General features: G+C 39.6%; 1 protein-coding gene across 3 annotated transcripts in view; it reads left to right on the forward strand.

Moving 5' to 3' along the window:
• The window catches only part of LOC114242660 (amidophosphoribosyltransferase), a 29,673-nt gene extending 14,283 nt beyond the window's left edge, over nt 1–15,390 (forward strand). For 2 of the 3 annotated variants that reach the window (XM_089733147.1, XM_028173911.2), the window contains exons 4-14: nt 970–1,116; nt 2,032–2,155; nt 3,610–3,740; nt 6,159–6,277; nt 8,058–8,093; nt 10,139–10,228; nt 10,882–11,040; nt 11,279–11,406; nt 13,753–13,974; nt 14,435–14,555; nt 15,102–15,390. In XM_089733147.1, coding sequence (XP_089589273.1) covers nt 970–1,116; nt 2,032–2,155; nt 3,610–3,740; nt 6,159–6,277; nt 8,058–8,093; nt 10,139–10,228; nt 10,882–11,040; nt 11,279–11,406; nt 13,753–13,974; nt 14,435–14,555; nt 15,102–15,253 — 1,429 coding nt within the window. In that variant the 3' untranslated portion in view covers nt 15,254–15,390. The remainder of the gene's footprint in view (nt 1–969; nt 1,117–2,031; nt 2,156–3,609; nt 3,741–6,158; nt 6,278–8,057; nt 8,094–10,138; nt 10,229–10,881; nt 11,041–11,278; nt 11,407–13,752; nt 13,975–14,434; nt 14,556–15,101) is intronic. The other variant, XM_089733148.1, reaches the window with a different exon arrangement.
• The last annotated feature ends 3,702 nt before the right edge of the window (nt 15,391–19,092 follow it).

The following is a 19,092-nucleotide window of genomic DNA, read 5'->3' on the forward strand; positions in this document are numbered from 1 at the left end:
ATTAGTTTTAAATGTAATATTAGTCTATCTAGCGTTTTCTCTATAATTATATATGATAATAACATATGATATAATGATATGGAATATTCTAGAATGATTGAATAATAATAAAATATAATACTTAGTTGCGTTATCTATACAATAATAAGAAAACAACATTTAAAGCTTTTTAGTCTCCTTTATAAATTACTAGCTGACCCGGCAGACTTCGTAGTGCCTCAATCGATAAATAAAAGACGTAAACTTTTGTATAAAATAAACTTAAAACAAACAAAAGGAACCCGTCCGACGGGGGACGCGTCAAAGGAAAAACAAATTTATTTTTATTTAATTCCGAGCATTTTCATATTTATCTACATTTTAAACCTTCTCTGGACTTCCACAAATAATTCAAGACCAAAATTAGCCAAATCGGTCGAGCCGCTTTCGAATTTTAGCGAGACTAACGAACAGCAATTCATTTTTATATGTATAGATTAAGATTATTTTAAACAGTTTTCTTGAATTATATAAAACTGAACTTTTTTTCTGAATGACAGGCATCTCCATCCATCTGTCAAAGAAAAATATTTTTAAATCAAAAGAGTTTTAGAGGTTTTAAATACTAACGGTTTTTCTTTATGGAGGCGTAATTACTGGTGGTAGGACCTCTTGTGAGTCAGCGCGGGTGGGTACCACCGCCCTGCCTATTTCTGCCGTGAAGCAGTGATGCATTTCGGTCTGAAGGGTGGGGCAGCCGTTGTACCTATATTGAGATCTTAGAACTTATATCTCAAGGTGGGTGGCGCATTTACGTTGTATATGCCTATGGGCTCCAGTAACCACTTAACATCAGGTGGGCTGTGAGCTCGTCCACCCATCTAAGCAATAAATAAAAAAAGGGCATCATGTGGGCCATTGTCCGCCTTCGAATGTTATCAAACTTAGTACAAGGGTAGAAATTGTTATTTTTGATGGTTTTTCTTTTAGAGGACAAGAATCTGCGGGCATAGTGACGTCAGAGGGTGTGAGCGCCCGCACGTTCAACTCGCACAAAGGAATGGGGCTCATTAACAACATATTCAACGATGAAGCCATGAAGAATCTGAAAGGCAACCTCGGGATCGGCCATACCAGGCAAGTTTCTGGCTTTGTTTAATCTCTCCTCCTCGCTTCGGTTACCTCAATGCTGAAGGTCGTGACCACCTCATATTGTTTAATCTATTAAAGCAATGTAGACATTATCTGTAATCTATACTAATAAATAAATCTACAGTGGTTTTTACGGATGTTCCGTTATAACTACTGAACTATGCATCCGATTGACTTGAAACTTGGTATCCATGTAGAAAATACATGTACTTAATGGATAGGCTAATATTTTTATGAGTCTTAGACTCCCTAATAATAATGATAATAAAAAGCGAAGCGGGTGAGTACGGCTAGTATGTTATATCTGTATCTGTTCCGGTAGAAAATTGCAATCGATTTTCAAAACTAGCTTTCTTCTGGTGAGCTACATACATTTGAAATTATGAATATTGTTTAGTTTGACATTTTATGGATGCTGTATTTATACTGAGTGATTTTGTATTAAGTGACTTTCGAAGCCTATAGATATCACAAGAAGTGGGATCGCACATCTTAAGATATTTTGACCAGAACAGGTTTTGTTGAATATACTATAAACATTACACTATATACTATTTTTTATTGTTCCTGGAAGACTCTTGTAGACGACCCTTCTGTGGTGAGTGGTTACCGTCGTCCATGGACGTCAGCAATACCAAGGCAATTCGCTGTCTACCACTGAGTACTCTCGTAAGAGGAGCAATAAGTAATTATCACGTTTTCATAATATATTTTGTTTAAGTTAATACGGGTGGTCGAGGTTACAGCACACCTGGTCTTAAGTGGTTACTGGAGCCCATAGACATCTACAACGTAAATGCGCCACCCACCTTGAGATATAAGTTCTAAGGTCTCAAGTATAGTTACAACGGCTGTCCCACCCTTCAAACCTTCATCGTTTGGTATTGAATATTGTTACAGGTACTCCACGTCGGCGGCCTCCGAGGAGGTGAACTGCCAGCCGTTCGTGGTGCACACGGCCCACGGCGCCCTCGCGGTGGCTCACAACGGGGAGCTGGTCAACTGCAGTAGCCTCAGGAGGATGGTAAAGTGCCATTGTCTGTTTTTTTCCCTACCTATTCTAGTAACTTCGAAAGGTTATACTAGATTCGCTCAAACCTGACGACGTTGTTAACAGTAGCCGTAGCAAGAGCATTTGCAGAATCTACCACCGGATCGGAAACGCGACCCACTGAGAAGATCCGGCGAGAAACTCAGTGGGCTATGTCTGAGGGTTAATTTACTGGTCGAGCCCTTCGTCGCAAGCGACGGGTTCGACGAGAACGATGACCGGTGCTTGTGGTATCTAAAAGCACCGTTAGTGGATCGGGAGGATCCGAAATGACGTGTTTAGGGCAACGTCGACTGTTTACCATTCGGTCCGTAGCATCGGGTATGAAACCACCCTGTCTTAACAATATGCTGGCATTACAGCGTTTTCATAGAAAAATGAGGTAAGGGTATTGAGGTGATAGGGAAAAAAAAATAAAATTAAATATTATTTTATAACTTTTTAATTTCCTGTATAAAAATATTCATGTAAAAATTTGAATACACAAAATAAATCTGTTTAATTAATAAAATAAAATCAAATCTTCTTCTCTTTAATCTAATCTCTTTTTTCAAACGCGCCAAAGAAAGTGATAAAAGTAAAAAAAAAGTTTTTTTTACTCATTCCAAATTTAACATCCGCTTACCACGCATTTATCTTTTTTATTTTATCACATATATAATTAGCTCAATAATGTCTTTATTATAAATGAATATTCATTTTTGGAGATTACGTTAATAAGTACCCAATCAGTAAACCAATGTAATTGGAGATAATTACTATTAGAATGTGCTAAATTGGTTATATGGTTTTTACTGGTGGTAGGACCTCTTGTGAGTCCGTACGGGTAGGTACCACCGCCCCGCCTATTTCTGCCGTGAAGAAGTAATGCGTTTCGGTTTGAAGGGTGGGGTAGCCGTTGTAACTATACTGAGACCTTAGAACTTATATCTCAAGGTGGATGGCGCATTTACATTGTAGATGTCTATGGGCTCCAGTAACCACTTAACAACAGGTGGGCTGTGAGCTCGTCCACCCACCTAAGCAATAAAATAAATAAAAAACGTGGCGACATTCATGTTGTGATGTAAATGATTTGCAGTATCCACTTAACATAGGATAGGCTGTGAGCTCATCTTCTTATTTCTTCTTTGTCTCTACCGTATCCCACTAGGTGGGGTCAGCACAGCGAATTTTTATATTCCATTCTCTTCTATCAGCCGTCATGTCAACATTCACTCCTCTCTCTCTTATCGCGTCATTCACAAACTCCATTCATGTCTTCTTCGGTCGACCTCTTCCCTCTCTACCTTGTACTACCATTTCCATAGATCTAGTCACATGCCATGAGTTCATATAATCTGTAATTTAATAAAGACTAAATCCATGAGTGACCTAAATTTTCTAGCACACCTAAACAGAGTGATCACATCTCGCGCTCTTTACAGGTCCTTGGCCGAGGAGTAGGTTTGTCCACGCACTCGGACTCCGAGCTGATCACGCAGGCGTTGTGCCTCAATCCCCCCGAGGGGGAGAGCGACGGCCCCGACTGGCCCGCCAGGATCAACCATCTCATGAGGTGAGCCCCGTACACACACCCGGGTTACCAGACACCCAGATCTATATACCTAGTCAGGTCATAAATTCTGTCACATGTTTAATGTAAAATAATTGAAACAAGTTTATTCATTATGTAACCATTCATATACCAAAATGAACTTAACAAAACATAGATTCTTATGACACTAAAGTTTATTCAAAATGACCTCCGTGATTTTGAATACAAGCCTTCAATCTGCGCGGCCAGTCATCTATCGCAGCACGAACAAGGTCCATGTCAATATCGGCGGCTGCCTTAATCAAGGATGTCTTGAGTGACTCCAAATTGGGATGAGGCTTTGAGCACGCCTTTTCCTCCAAGTGTTGCCATATCTTGTAATCTAACGGATTCAAATCTGGACTGGAGGAGGGCCAGTCTTCGTGCCGGATGAAGTCGATTTCAGGCGCCGCCAGCCAGTCTTGTGTGCTCTTCGCTGTATGAGAATCTTGTTGGAATACCCAGTGCCTGTTATTGAACATGGTATGAGAAACAGGTTCCACAAGGTTCGTCAGGACTGTATTTTGATACACAACTGCATTCGTTTTTACACCTTTCTCACAAAAATGTACCTCTGTTAAACACCAATAAAAAACTCCCAACCATACCATGAGCGAGGATGGAAAATGACCTCGTTGGACACGCGGAATACGGTTGCTCGCTTCTTCACTACTGTGTGCGTACACCTGTAGCTCTCTTCTACGGTAAAAATTTTTTCATCCGAAAAAAGAATTTCCCGATATTTTTTTCCCGCGTACCGCTTCAACAAAGCGCGGGATCTCTTCAGTCTCAGGTCCATTAGACGAGCATTCAAACGATGTCCTGTTTTTCTTCGATATGCCCGAAGCCCTAAGTCTTCATTTAACACCCTTTTCACCGTGGTTCTGCTTAACCCCATCTGAAGGGCCAACAGTTTCTGCTTACGTTTGGGATTTCTTTGAATTCGCGCCTTCACAGCTTTTATCACTGCTGGAGTCCTAACAGACCGAGGGCGACCACTTCTTGACCTGTCATCTACACTAGAGTCTTCATTGTATCGTTTGATGGTACGATAAACGAATCTTTTGGTTATATTCAAATTTTTCAGTATGTTAAAAATTTGAATTGACGCGTAACCGCAACGATGCAACGCAATAACTGCAACACGGTCTTCTTTAAGCGTCCACTCCATATTTAAAAATGAGTAAAATTCTAAAAGTATACATTTTTATTTTCATGAACAATTCGAAATTCGAATTCAATAAACTTTTTTGTGGCCAGCATTCTGAAAGAAAAGTTTTTACTGTGTGACAATACTTATGACCTGACTACTATACTTGAGACCTTAGATCTTAAGGTGGGTGGCGCATTTACGTTGTGGATGTCTATGGGCTCCAGTAATCACTTAACACCAGGTGGGCTATGAGCTCGTCCACCCATCTAGGCAATAAAATAAAAAGCTCTCACCCACATTGAACTATACTAATCAGTAAGATGTTTATGACCACATACGTTCTTAACATTGTATTTGAGAGTATATGGTCCACTTTTTAGGTTCCATAAGCCCAGCACTATGCGACTAACTAGACTGAGCATCTGTAGGAAATACAGGAGCTTATTAATAACCAAAAAATCTCAAGTGTAATTTCACATAAATTCACCTAAAATTGTAAGTGGTGATGAAAAATATGACTTCTCAAATAGTTCACATCAAAATCATAAGCGACAGATGAGCATCCATTGTATCCTGTTGTATCCTTGAAGAATTAATTATGAATGTCCAGTATTATTTTGTATCCTACCTAATCTCGAGGGATTATACTAGATTAACCGAGCGTGTAGCAGAGCTCACGGGGCTCAGCCTAACCAATTTGCTTACACTAGCCCTAGCAAGAAATGTCCAAACAATTTGTACTGGCTAATAAAATTCTCAAATGTTTTTACCTAGAGAATGAGTATAGTATGCTTTTTGTCTATTATGAAATTAATGTTCTTAAAACTAACTCTATCCGAAACTATAATATTGTTTTTATTAATTGTATGTATGGTCAGATTTCTATTAGACAACTTGTTGACCCGGCAGACTTCGTAGTGCCTCAATCGATAAATTAAATACCTAAACTTTTGTATAAAATATACTTAAAACAAACAAAAGGAATCCGTTCGACGGGGGAGACATCTAAGGAAAAACAAAATTGTTTTTTTATTTTTTATTCCGAGCATTTTCATATTTATCTACCTTTTTTGGACTTCCACAAATAATTCAAGACCAAAATTAGCCAAATCGGTCCAGTCATTCTCGAGTTTTACCGAGACTAACAAACAGCAATTCCTTTTTATATAGATAAATATATATTAGACAATTAGACAATTGAAAATAAACACGGCTTAGCTTATGATTATTACTATATTTCTTTTTAGACTGGCTCCTCTAAGTTATTCGTTAGTGATAATGCTGAAAGACAAGATCTATGCAGTCCGCGATCCTTACGGGAACCGGCCGCTGTGTCTCGGGAAGATTTTACCTCTAGGCTCCTCGTGTAAGTACAACTAATTAATGACCAAGCTTTGCTAGGTATTGTTTTTTTTTTATAAATTGTGTTTTTTAGAATATATAATATATTTAAATACGAATTACATATTGTGATAAAATGATGAAATATGAATAATATCTTTCGATCTTACCGACAGAATAATAAAAAACTATGAACTGGTTATATAAAGAAAAAATCAAAATTATCTATCGATAAAGTTGATTATTGAAAACACGAACAAAACAACATTTTCTGAAAATAAATCATAGCTATATAAGATATGAACTATGCTCTTTTATAAAATAACTTCCTAATTACGTTATTAACTGAGATATCGCACAGATGTGTTCTGATTTCGCAAAAAAACGTTTTCAATAACGATTTTTTTATTGCTTAAGTGGGTGGACGGGCTCACGGCCCACCTGGTGTTAAGTGGTTAATGGAGCCCGTGGACATCTACAACGTAAATGCCGCCACCCACCTTGAGATATGAGTTCTAAGGTATAGTTACAACGGCTGCCCCACCCTTCAAACCGAAACGCATTACTGCTTCACGGCAGAAATAGACACGGTGGTGGTACATACCCGTGCGGACTCACAAGGTCCTACCACCAGTAATTACGCAAATTATATTTTTTCGGGTTTGATTTTTATTATACGATGTTATTCCTTCACCGTGGAAGACAATCGTGAACAATTGTTGAGTACGTATTTCATTAGAAAAATTGGTACCCGCCTGCCGGACTCGAACACCGGTGCATCGCTTCAACACGAATGCACCGGACGTCTTATCCTGTAGGCCACGACGACTTCTAAAACTATTTACAGTATCGTTTTAAATATCTCACAGAAAACATTAAATAGTTGTATTTGTAGAATATAGGTCTTTACATAAACATTAGATAAACTTGTACACGGGTTATATGCGAGAGTTAAGTTCAAGATCACATGTAGATTGCAATGTTGCGTTAATTAAAGTAGGTAGTAGTTAAAAATAATATCAATATGACAAACAAGGTCTGACACATTGAGCTCTGGTGTTGCATGATATTGAAATTTGCATGTGTTGGTTGATTTTATAAATTTTTGTTTCATGGCTTTTCCTAAAGTGGAATTTGTAAGTATTTTAAGTTAATGTGAGTAATGAATATGTTTAAAGATTTATAACAGAAGTTTTTCGTGAGGTAGTCAACATTAGTTGAGTGTAAATAAATATTGATATAGGTTATAATGATTATTACTAATAAATCAGTCCTAATCTGTCCTGAGTTAATACAAACTGCCACGTATCAAAATACGTAGGATTATTAGTCATATTGTATGGAGATTAGGTTCTAAAATCCTCTGATTAGAAAACCAAGTCGATACAAATAAACTATGTCACGTTGGTGATTGTATTTATTAGTGTAGTAGTAAATAACAAGCTGACATAAAGCTGTTGCCTTTTATGTCATCGCCGTTTAAAAATAATCAAGTTATAAAAATATTTCATACCATTTTTTTTTATTGCCTTGGTAGGCAGACGAGCATACGGCCCACCTGATGGTGAGTGGTTACCGTCGCCCATGGACTTCAGCAATGCCAAGGGCAGAGCCAAGCCGCTGCCTACCGCAGAAATTCAATGACACTATCACTAATTATTTGTAGTAATATCCTATTACTTAATAATTGCGTTAACTATGGCTCAATGCGATTATTTGCGATGTTGCATTATCCGTGCACTTTTGCAGGCAACTGTACATGGGTATTGTGGATGCAAATGAAAATTTCAAAACTTCTTTTACAGATATCTACAAAAAGTCATCGGCGCAGCATGAAGCGGGTAATGCATGAATCATTATCATTATTTACATACATCACATCACTTTACATGAGTTACATAACCGAGGGTACCGTGCCCCTTTAAGCCTCGAAGTAGTCTCACGTGGCAGTTCAACCTCATGTCTCAAGGGGTGGACGTATTAACGGTGTACTTGCTGCCGTCTGGGTCTGGTCAAATACCAGTACGCTCAGTGCGAGTTTTTTAACGTTCTCGATAGCGTCAAAGTTAACTCATATTTGTACGGAATGGGATCGTTTGCGTACGTTTACCGCTAGGGGCGCTGTTCCAACTGCATACAAAATTGGTTTAACTTTTACGCTATGGAGAACGTTAAGAAACTTGCACTAAGCACACAGGTTGCAACAAAAACGTCACCAGTAGCATGTCATTAAATTCGCGCACGTTCGCATCCAAGCACGTCTTGATGTTAATAAAAATCCAAATCGAGAGGTCAAAAGTTATTTGGTTTAAGCGACGTTTTTGCAAATTTACCGGGGAGCTATTTCACGTCATTACGGATCCTCCCGATCTACTAATGGTGCTTTTAGGTACCTCAAGCACCGGTCATGGTTCTCGTCGAACCCGTCACTTGCGACGAAGGGCTCGACGAGTTAATTAACCCACAGACACAGCTCACAGAGTTTCTCACCGGATCTTCTCAGTGGGTCGCGTTTCCGATCCGGTGGTAGATTCTGCGAAGCACTGCTCTTGCTAGGGTTCGTGTTAGCAAAGTTGTCAGGTTTGAGCCCCGTGAGCTCACCTACTAGCTCGGCGAACCTAGAATAACCCCTCGAGGTTACTAGAACAGGTAGAAAAAAAAGAGCTATTAAAAGTTTAAAATTTGGAAAACAATATCATAACAAAAAAAACCTCTTCGGCTATTTCAATGGAGTAAACTTAATAGAAGTTCAATTAAAAACATCGAACTGGTGATGCTAATACCGAATAATACGCACCTTTAATTACAAAGATAAATGTCACTTAAACCTCTATTAGGTTTCACTTCTCGATATTATTATATCACTTCTTTGGCGTGGACTTATCTCATTATGTTTATCTGTGATGTTTCATTTATATGGTAAAGGAAAATCTGAGATCTGAAAAAAAAAATGTATTCGGCAATTATGTCATATGGGGACGTTTGCTTAATTTTACAGAACGTAAAGAGCACATACATATGATTTTTTAGCTGCGTGCGTTTATAGCACATATCTACATATATATACTGGGGTCTGGGTGTTAGGAGACCGCTTCCGAAAACGAAGATTGACTTTTGATGATGGGATGAAAAAGAATTCGATCCTAATTTTACACCTTGGGTTACATTATTGGAGTTTTAGTAAGGATCCCTAATTTTTTTTCAAAAAAGATTATAGCCTACGTCACTCGGGAATAGTGTAGCTTCCAAACAGTGAAATAATTTTTCATATCGGCTCAGTAGTTTCGGAGCCTATTCCATACAAACAAACAAAGAAATCTTTCCTCTTTATAATATTCGGATAGATATACATTTATGTTTTTAAATCATTAATTAAATGTTTTTTTTTAATTTTTAACGATTCATTATTGCTTTTTACGTTCTACTGAACACTAACTGTCCATCATGTCATATGTCTTGAATGGCTCAATGGCGCAATAGTTAGCGCCCCTGAATTTTGCACCGAGGGTCGTGGGTTCGATTCCTACATCGGACAAATATTCGTGTGATGAACAGATTTGTTTGCTCTTCGTCTGGGTGTTTATTATCTATACATGTATATATTTAAACGTATATAAGTATGTATGCCAGTCTCTGGTATACGTAACACAGATAATCCTAATCTGGGGCTAGATGACCTTGCATGATTTGTTTTCAGTTATTTATAATATTTATTAGCCATTTTATATTATTATAATGTTTCTATTTTGGTCTTAAGTTAGGTGTTCGTTCTTTGTACACTGTGATTACATAAGCCGTCATAAGCAAAGTAGAATTGAGTTTTGGAAAAAAAAATTAAGATCATTTCCAGAAAAATTTCTTATGATTATCTTTGTTCACGGAACAGTTCTAATGAACGGCTGCGCTAAGAATGGCGTGGACGACAGAGCAGAGGGTTGGGTCGTCTCCTCCGAGTCATGTGGATTCTTATCAATAGGTAAAGTATCAGATTACATTGTACTAGTTGGTAATTCACACTAAAATATTTACACATTCAATTAGTCGAGACACATTGTTAATTGAACGAAGGGATCCTTCTGTATAGTTCAGATTTGTATTTTTTATTTTGGCTAATTTTGTCGATTAAAAATATATTATGTATATATTAAATGCATTTAGAACTTTCGATAATCAAACAAATTTTAGTCCAAATGTCAAGACAAGTTAAACTTTAAAGTTTTCTATCTCATTCTCTCTTTTTGTGTCTCTTTCGTTTCTTAAAGTTTTAAATTATAACGACGTTAAAAATTTGAATTTTCAAAAGTTTTAAAGTAAATTAGTGTAAAGTTTTTATCACTACATAGTATAAAACAAAGTCGCTTTCTCTGTCCCTATATCTGTCAGTCCCTATGTATGCTTAAATCTTTAAAACTACGCAACGGATTTTGATGCGGTTTTTTTTTAATAGACAGTGATTGAAGAGGAAGGTTTATATGTATAATAACATCCATTAAATAGTGAAAAAATCAATAATAAATTACAGTTTCCGAAGCGAAGCGAGGGCGGGTCGCTAGTAAAGCTATAAGTAGTAATATTGATTGTATATTCGGGATACACCGCCACTATGTTTCTGATGTGTATGTGTGGCAGGCGCCCGCTACGTCCGCGAGGTGCTCCCCGGGGAGATCGTGGAGATGTCGAGCCACGGGATCCGCACCGTGGACGTGGTGGAGCGCCCCGCCGGGAACCACCAGGCCTTCTGCATCTTCGAATACGTCTACTTCGCCAGAGCGGACAGCATGTTCGAAGGTACTACTCAACTTTTATCAAATATAATAGACACAATATAACGGTTTTTTTTGCGCTTTTGTCTTTTCGAGCTTACCTCCTTTTGTCTTTTATTTATTTTTAATTTAATTTTAAATATTTAATTAAAATTTTATTTAATTGTTTTTTATGTGAAAGGCAGAAAATTATTTTATTGTGAAATTACTATTAGTATCGTAGTAGTTGTATGTATGTATTCCAAGTAAAATGTGTGTTGTAGGTCAGATGGTGTATTCGGCGCGCATGCAGTGCGGGCGCATGCTCGCCCGGGAGAGCGCGGTGGACGCCGACATCGTGTCCTCCGTGCCCGAGTCCGGCACGGCGGCCGCGCACGGCTACGCACGACAGGTACACCCGCACTCTGTGCGCCGGCACTACAGACGCGCCCTCACAGCGCGGCGGACGCCGACATCGTGTCCTCCGTGCCCGAGTCCGGCACGGCGGCCGCGCACGGCTACGCACGACAGGTACACCCGCACTCTGTGCGCCGGCACTACAGACGCGCCCTCACAGCGCGGCGGACGCCGACATCGTGTCCTCCGTGCCCGAGTCCGGCACGGCGGCCGCGCACGGCTACGCACGACAGGTACACCCGCACTCTGTGCGCCGGCACTACAGACGCGCCCTCACAGCGCGGCGGACGCCGACATCGTGTCCTCCGTGCCCGAGTCCGGCACGGCGGCCGCGCACGGCTACGCACGACAGGTACACCCGCACTCTGTGCGCCGGCACTACAGACGCGCCCTCACAGCGCGGCGGACGCCGACATCGTGTCCTCCGTGCCCGAGTCCGGCACGGCGGCCGCGCACGGCTACGCACGACAGGTACACCCGCACTCTGTGCGCCGGCACTACAGACGCGCCCTCACAGCGCGGCGGACGCCGACATCGTGTCCTCCGTGCCCGAGTCCGGCACGGCGGCCGCGCACGGCTACGCACGACAGGTACACCCGCACTCTGTGCGCCGGCACTACAGACGCGCCCTCACAGCGCGGCGGACGCCGACATCGTGTCCTCCGTGCCCGAGTCCGGCACGGCGGCCGCGCACGGCTACGCACGACAGGTACACCCGCACTCTGTGCGCCGGCACTACAGACGCGCCCTCACAGCGCGGCGGACGCCGACATCGTGTCCTCCGTGCCCGAGTCCGGCACGGCGGCCGCGCACGGCTACGCACGACAGGTACACCCGCACTCTGTGCGCCGGCACTACAGACGCGCCCTCACAGCGCGGCGGACGCCGACATCGTGTCCTCCGTGCCCGAGTCCGGCACGGCGGCCGCGCACGGCTACGCACGACAGGTACACCCGCACTCTGTGCGCCGGCACTACAGACGCGCCCTCACAGCGCGGCGGACGCCGACATCGTGTCCTCCGTGCCCGAGTCCGGCACGGCGGCCGCGCACGGCTACGCACGACAGGTACACCCCAGGCACTAGGCACAGGCTTGGCTCTGCCCCCGGTATTGTTGACGTCCATGAGCGACGGTAACCACTCACTCAGGTAGGGCGTATGCTTGCCCTCCTACAAGGGCAATATAAAAAAAATGTTTGCTCACTTGTTAAGCTGTATAAGCATAGTTTTAACATGGAGGTGTAGCTTGAACTGAACTTTGGGCAATTGTATGTGAGTTGCTTAAATTGAAGCCCATGACGTCAGCCCGTTGTGTTCCTCATCAAATGTTCTCAGCAAGTCGCGATTAGGACTGTTTGATGTCCTGTGAATGCGCACGGACATCAGTTAGCACTTAGTTCAGGATGGATTAAAGATGAGTAATTTCTATGTTCTGCTTATATCTATCTTGAAGCACTGATGCATTCCAGTTTGGAGGGTGGGACTGCCATTACACAATTGAGATCTATAGGCAAGGATTATAAAAAAATAAACACAATATATTTAAATCTTTGACTACTTGTCTCAAGATGGTTGTGTCATATAACACATTATTCAATGCCTCAACTCGAGAGATGATATTCGTTTACCACTTTGTTTGGTGTGGAAATTTGATGAGCTGTGTAAATTATTTATGATTAACATCTTGTGTGTGTTTTTGATATCAGAACTTAACGTTATTTTCGTCGTTTGTCATTAAATCACGTGGTAAGCGATACTCACCTCTCGAATGCAAAGTGCTAAAAATAATCATACTATATTTAGAGAGCAATGAACATCGAAATTACGTCTTGGGCATATTAATGTTACATTCCAAAAAAAACGAGTCTAATAAATGATGTTATTAATACTGATTAGCGGTCCCGCACTAGTCGAAATTCGATTATAGTTACCTAATTGAAATTTTATATTGAAAACATTATTATGGTTCTATTGTCAAATCAAATCAATCAAATCAAAACAACACTATTATACTTCTATAATATAATCACAGATTTCGCCAAAACTACCCTATAAATAATATTAAAGACAAACAATATTAATCTATTATCAATTTGACCACAGATTTCAAACAATAACAAAAGTTTGACAATTGACAATAAACAAAGAGTATATTTTTATGTATATGTGTGTGTAATATTTTTTTTCTCTCTATATTCTCTCTAATCTTCTCTGTATTCTCTATAAGTGTGGCAAATTTCATACTCCTCCATCCGCGCATTTTTCGTAAAAAGAGGTACAAAGTTTTTGCTTCACGTATTTATATATAGAATAGTTCATTCATTTTTTTTTTAATCTTTCAGTCCGGAATTCCGTTCATGGAGGTTCTGTGCAAGAACCGGTACGTCGGGAGAACGTTCATCCAGCCCTCGACCCGGCTGCGGCAGCTCGGCGTCGCCAAGAAGTTCGGCGCGCTCTCCGAGAACGTCAAGGGGAAACGGATCGTGCTCATAGACGACTCCATAGTCCGGGGGAACACCATCGGACCCATCATCAAGTTGCTCAGAGACGCGGGGGCCGCTGAGGTGAGACACGCCCGCATATTGGCATATTAAGACCTGTCATTATGGTTCCTCCCGATCCACTAACGGTCCTTTCAAGCACCGGTCATCGTTCTCGTCGAACCCGTCGCTTGCGACGAAGGGCTCGACGAGTAAATTAACCCACAGACACAGCCCACTGAGTTTCTCGCCGCATCTTCTCAGTGGGTTGCGTTTCCGATCCGGTGGTAGATTCTGCGAAGCACGGCGCTTTTATAATATCCAAAATAGACTGCAAAAGTTGCTAATTTTTACCTTCCGTGCAAAGTTATTTATTAGACACGCATTATTACCTAAAAAAAACACAAAATGTAACAAAAAGTAAAAAAAATTGTTCCAGTTTTGTACGTTAACCAATGACGGTCCGTGAAATATGACTTGCAGCTGTTTCAATATCGAAGCAGCAATTTAGACTAAAGTTCACAAATTGTTTCGGCTTGTACAGGTTCACATAAGAATAGCGTCGCCGCCGCTGAAGTACCCGTGCTACATGGGCATCAACATTCCAACGCGCGAGGAACTCATCGCCAACAAAATGGACTCCTTCAAGCTCGCGGAGCACGTTGGTGAGTGACCATCTCTTGAATTAAACTTTACATGGCCAGTACAGCTATCTCTTTACAAACAAAGTTAAGACTTCGAATAACGCTTGAGGAGGAAATACGTACTCAACAAATGTTCCACGGTGAAGGAATAACATCGTGTAATAAAAATGAAACCCGCAAAATTATAATTTTGCGTAATTACTGGATTAGACACTTGTCTAATCCATAAATAAAAAATTGCAGTCGATATGCGGTGTGATTGAGCGAGGAAGGTACGACAGTCGGATATTTATGATAAAAAAATGACTACATAGGTGAGCCCATAGACATCCACAACGTAAATGCGCCACCTACCTTGAGATATAAGTTCTAAGGTCTCAAGTATAGTTACAACGGCTGCCCCACCCTTCAAACCGAAACGCATTACCGCTTCACGGCAGAAATAGACAGGGTGGTGGTGCCTACCCGCGCGGACTCACAAGAAGGTCCACAACCATTAAAAAGTAACGCCTACTCCGACCAGCCATATAACAGGAGTGTGGACATTGACCGTGTTATTGTTTGCAGGCGCGGACAGTCTGGAGTACCTGTCGGTGGAGGGTCTGGTGAGCGCCATCCACTACAACATGCGCACGCCCCCGGACGGCGTGGGCGGGCACTGCACGGCGTGCCTCACGGGCGACTACCCCGGCGGGCTGCCCGACGACGTCGACTGGTGAACTGCGACGCGGCGGCCCACATCTCGCCGAACTTCACTTCTCGTCGCGACTATAGTAGAATTATTTTGTCCGTGCAGTTTGGGTCATAAAACATAACCCGGCTAGGGCGGTGAGCATGTTGCGCGGGCGCAACACCATTATCGATAAAAACAAATCGAAGGCGGCGGGGCGGTATACGAAGGGCGGTGAGACATTGTTATGTTATCAGTCATCTGTTGTACCTACCTGCAAATTATAGTACATATGTCGAAAAGAAATGCGATTTTTTGCATTCGCTCTCTGAGTTTCTTTAGTGACACAATGGCTCCTTTGTTTTGTACCAAAACGACAGAATTTATTCAAATATTTAGCTTGTTGGCAAAAATATACCAGCACAAGCACGTGTTATTATAAACAATGTGTTAAAACTTTTCACTGAAATGAGAATAGATCCCGAAAAGTTACAAAGTGTTAATTTCTGCCGTTCTCGTTAACTCGCTGCGGCGATGTGGTGTAAGTGTTCGATTAGCGATTTCTTCTTTCATTTTATCACTAACCCACAAAATGACAAAACTAAATACACTATCGATAACGTTTATCGACAACAATAATGCGCATCACTATGCCCGGCCATAAGGCTCGTGAGTGGAAGAGAGAGCGAAATACTCGCTGCACCGCTCCGATTTTTTATGACCCAAACTGCACGGACAAAGTAATTCTACTATAGTGACATCTCGTTGCAACTACTGCTGACATATCGACCGTAAGCTGCTAATACCTCCTAACTACTCTATCGCCTTTTCGTATTAAAGGCTTAGTCAAACAGAACGCGTACTTAGCGCTGCGTTTTAATGTCGCGCTCTTTTCATGTCACACAAATTGACACAACGCAGTCCAACACTCCTTGACGCAACGCATCCGCCAAATCATAGTGCCTTTCGATAGCAGTGTGAAAATTTTAAAGTATTAAGATGTCGAGTGATTCAGATGTGTCATTGTATAAGCATGGGTATTTTCTATTTCTATAAATTTTTCGGGCATTATCTAGAATTTTAATACACATTCACTCGGAAGCTAAAATAAAATTTGTCAAAAATTACAACGCCTGACGTCAAAGCGTCCTAACGCCGCGACAGAGCGTTGCGTACTTATAATGCTGGGGCTCTGTTTGACAGTATGTTACCCTATATAGGAGTACAACACATCTCGGCGTCATAGCGCGCCGTCAGTTTGCGTTCTGACGCACGCTAATTACGCGTTCTGTTTGACGAAGCCTTAAAAGTGTACAATTGTCCAAAAATATTCGAAATTGAGTTAATATGCGTAAAAAAATTGGTATCACCAGTATTTTTCTCATAAATATCGTCAAAAGAGCGTAGTGTAGTTTTAGTTTTTTGTTTACCTATGTCTTGACTACTATTAACAAAATTAATACATAATTTATCTTACTTTAAAAGAGATAATGTAACTGGTAAAAAATAAATATTGCAAATGTGATTAATATTAAAAATATTACATGTTAAACCTTTAAGACACTCTCCTGTAAAATTAGTAAGTTTTGAGATTATAAAGTTTTAATGCGAGAAGACGCTATGTGCTTTCTGCGAGTTTTTTAACGTTCCCGATAGCGTAAAAGTTAACTCATATTTGTATGAAATGGGATCGTTGCGTACGTTTGCCGCTAGGGGCTAATAATATATTTTTTTAAATAATATATTATTAGAAAAATACAAATAAAATTAGCCACTTCTATTTTTAAGAAAAATAAAAGTTAACCATATGGCACAAAATGAAAACAATTTCAGTAAAAATGTGAGTTGGGAGGTATTGGCAGCTTACGGTCGATATTCTATCAATATTTTTGTTTAGTTTTAGATTAGTAAACATCTCCTATAAAGTAAAAAGCTAATAATGATTTATTAAAACAAAACATAAATCCCAATTATCATAAATTCTAACTATAAAAAAAATGTAATGTTGGCACATTACTTAAAGGATTTCTTTGAAATTAATAAAATTTTACTAAAAACTAGAGATAACGTATGCACAGGTCTATAAGTCGTATCCGGTACAACGGAGTTGGAATTTAGAGTTTTGAAGCTTGGATATCATTTTAAATACAAAATTATCATTTATGAATACTAAGTACTGTAATAATTAAGCACTCACAAATTCAATTTAATAGTTTCATGTAATGTTCTGGGTAATAAATATGGGGATTTCCAAAAGTTATCTATAGAGTTTTGTGATGTTAAATAAGTTGTCAGGGGGAGTGGGAGCATAGAAGTCATTGATTTTAAATACTGTAAAGCCGCCAAATCAATATTTACAGGCCATTGTAGTAGCTTAATCTTAAAAAATCAAATGTATATTATATTATTTTTAAATTTTAATAAAAAAAAATACATTTTAAAACGGCAATAATTCGAATGATAATAAAGGTTTATTCGTATGTACGATTTGTAAAATATATAAAAATATATAATTGCTATTTCTAATGTTGTACGGCAGAAATGCCAAAAAAATCAAGTCGATATTTTTTTAATAGCTTATTATGGTAAAAAAAAAGCACCAATCTGTGAACGAGCTCTCGGGGCGTTCAGTTTTAAGTGTGTGTTAGAGCCCGGATACAACAAAACATGGATGTCGATACACACCTGGAGATATGAGGTCCAAATCTCAATTGTATAGTGCGAAGAAAGGCATTGGTTTTTAGCGGGAGAAACGAGTGGTGGTACCTACTTGTGCTGCTCACAATAATGTCGTATTATTGCGATATTTTGGTATCAATTAGAATTATATGCAAAAATTGGTCTGAATGTTTACATTCCTCATGTACTAAGTAGTCAAGAAAATTTAATGTTTTATTTATCTATGTATAGTACTCTCAAGGCCACAAAACTAAAGCGAGTTTATCGGATTACATTTTTTTGTTAGATTTTGACTAAACTGTACTTACTGGTTACGACGTTGGACCACAGAGATGCAGTTTGTCACAGCGAACCTTCCTCATTTTACCATCTACTCTTGTCCGGTTGAACAATAAAAACATTCATCGATCTATATCCTACACCATTGAGTCAAGAATAAATCCGTAAAGATTATCTATATCTATCATAGGTCACTGACTAATCAATATGTTATGACGATTTGCACTTTCGCACGCGTCTGTACAGGCGCTAACGATCGACTTACAAGTAAAGCGGACGGTGCTATGTCGTCCTTATAAAATACTTAAAAACTTTCAATAATAAGCCATTAAATATTCAATGACCTCAAGGTACAACTTTATACTTTATTGTAATTGTTCGGACATACACGACGAACACATAAAAAGAGTGCATTTAAAATTTTATATATAGTATGTTATGTGAAAAACCTTATTTATGCAATATGAGACACTATGTTATTAAGGGCTGTTCAGAATGTGCCTTGATATTATCTAGACTTGAATGTTATAGATAGACAGAATTGTTAAGCCAAGCTCTCGTAAATATGATTTTTTTGAATTGCAAATAAAATTAGATCCTTCGATTTCGATCTAAATGTTTTTGGTTGATTATAAACGAAAAGAATATCATTCATTTAATGTATAATATTCAATAAATTTAATTATTGTTTCAATAAAGTATATCGATTTTAATATCTGTTTCCCAACCCTCAGCTAATATTATACTTTCCGAAATCCAACAGTAATACATTTTTATATACATAAATATAATACAATATAAATATAATAGTATAATTTTGTTACTTGAAACATTTTTATTACATAGGACTCGGATTCAAGCATTATTTTGAAGATAATTGTATTTATTGTGTCTTCCAAAACCACAGAAATATTACAATATATATTATAC

The sequence above is a fragment of the Bombyx mandarina genome, chromosome 15 (assembly GCF_030267445.1).
Source record: "Bombyx mandarina strain Sakado chromosome 15, ASM3026744v2".
NCBI classification, from domain to species: Eukaryota; Metazoa; Arthropoda; class Insecta; order Lepidoptera; family Bombycidae; genus Bombyx; species Bombyx mandarina.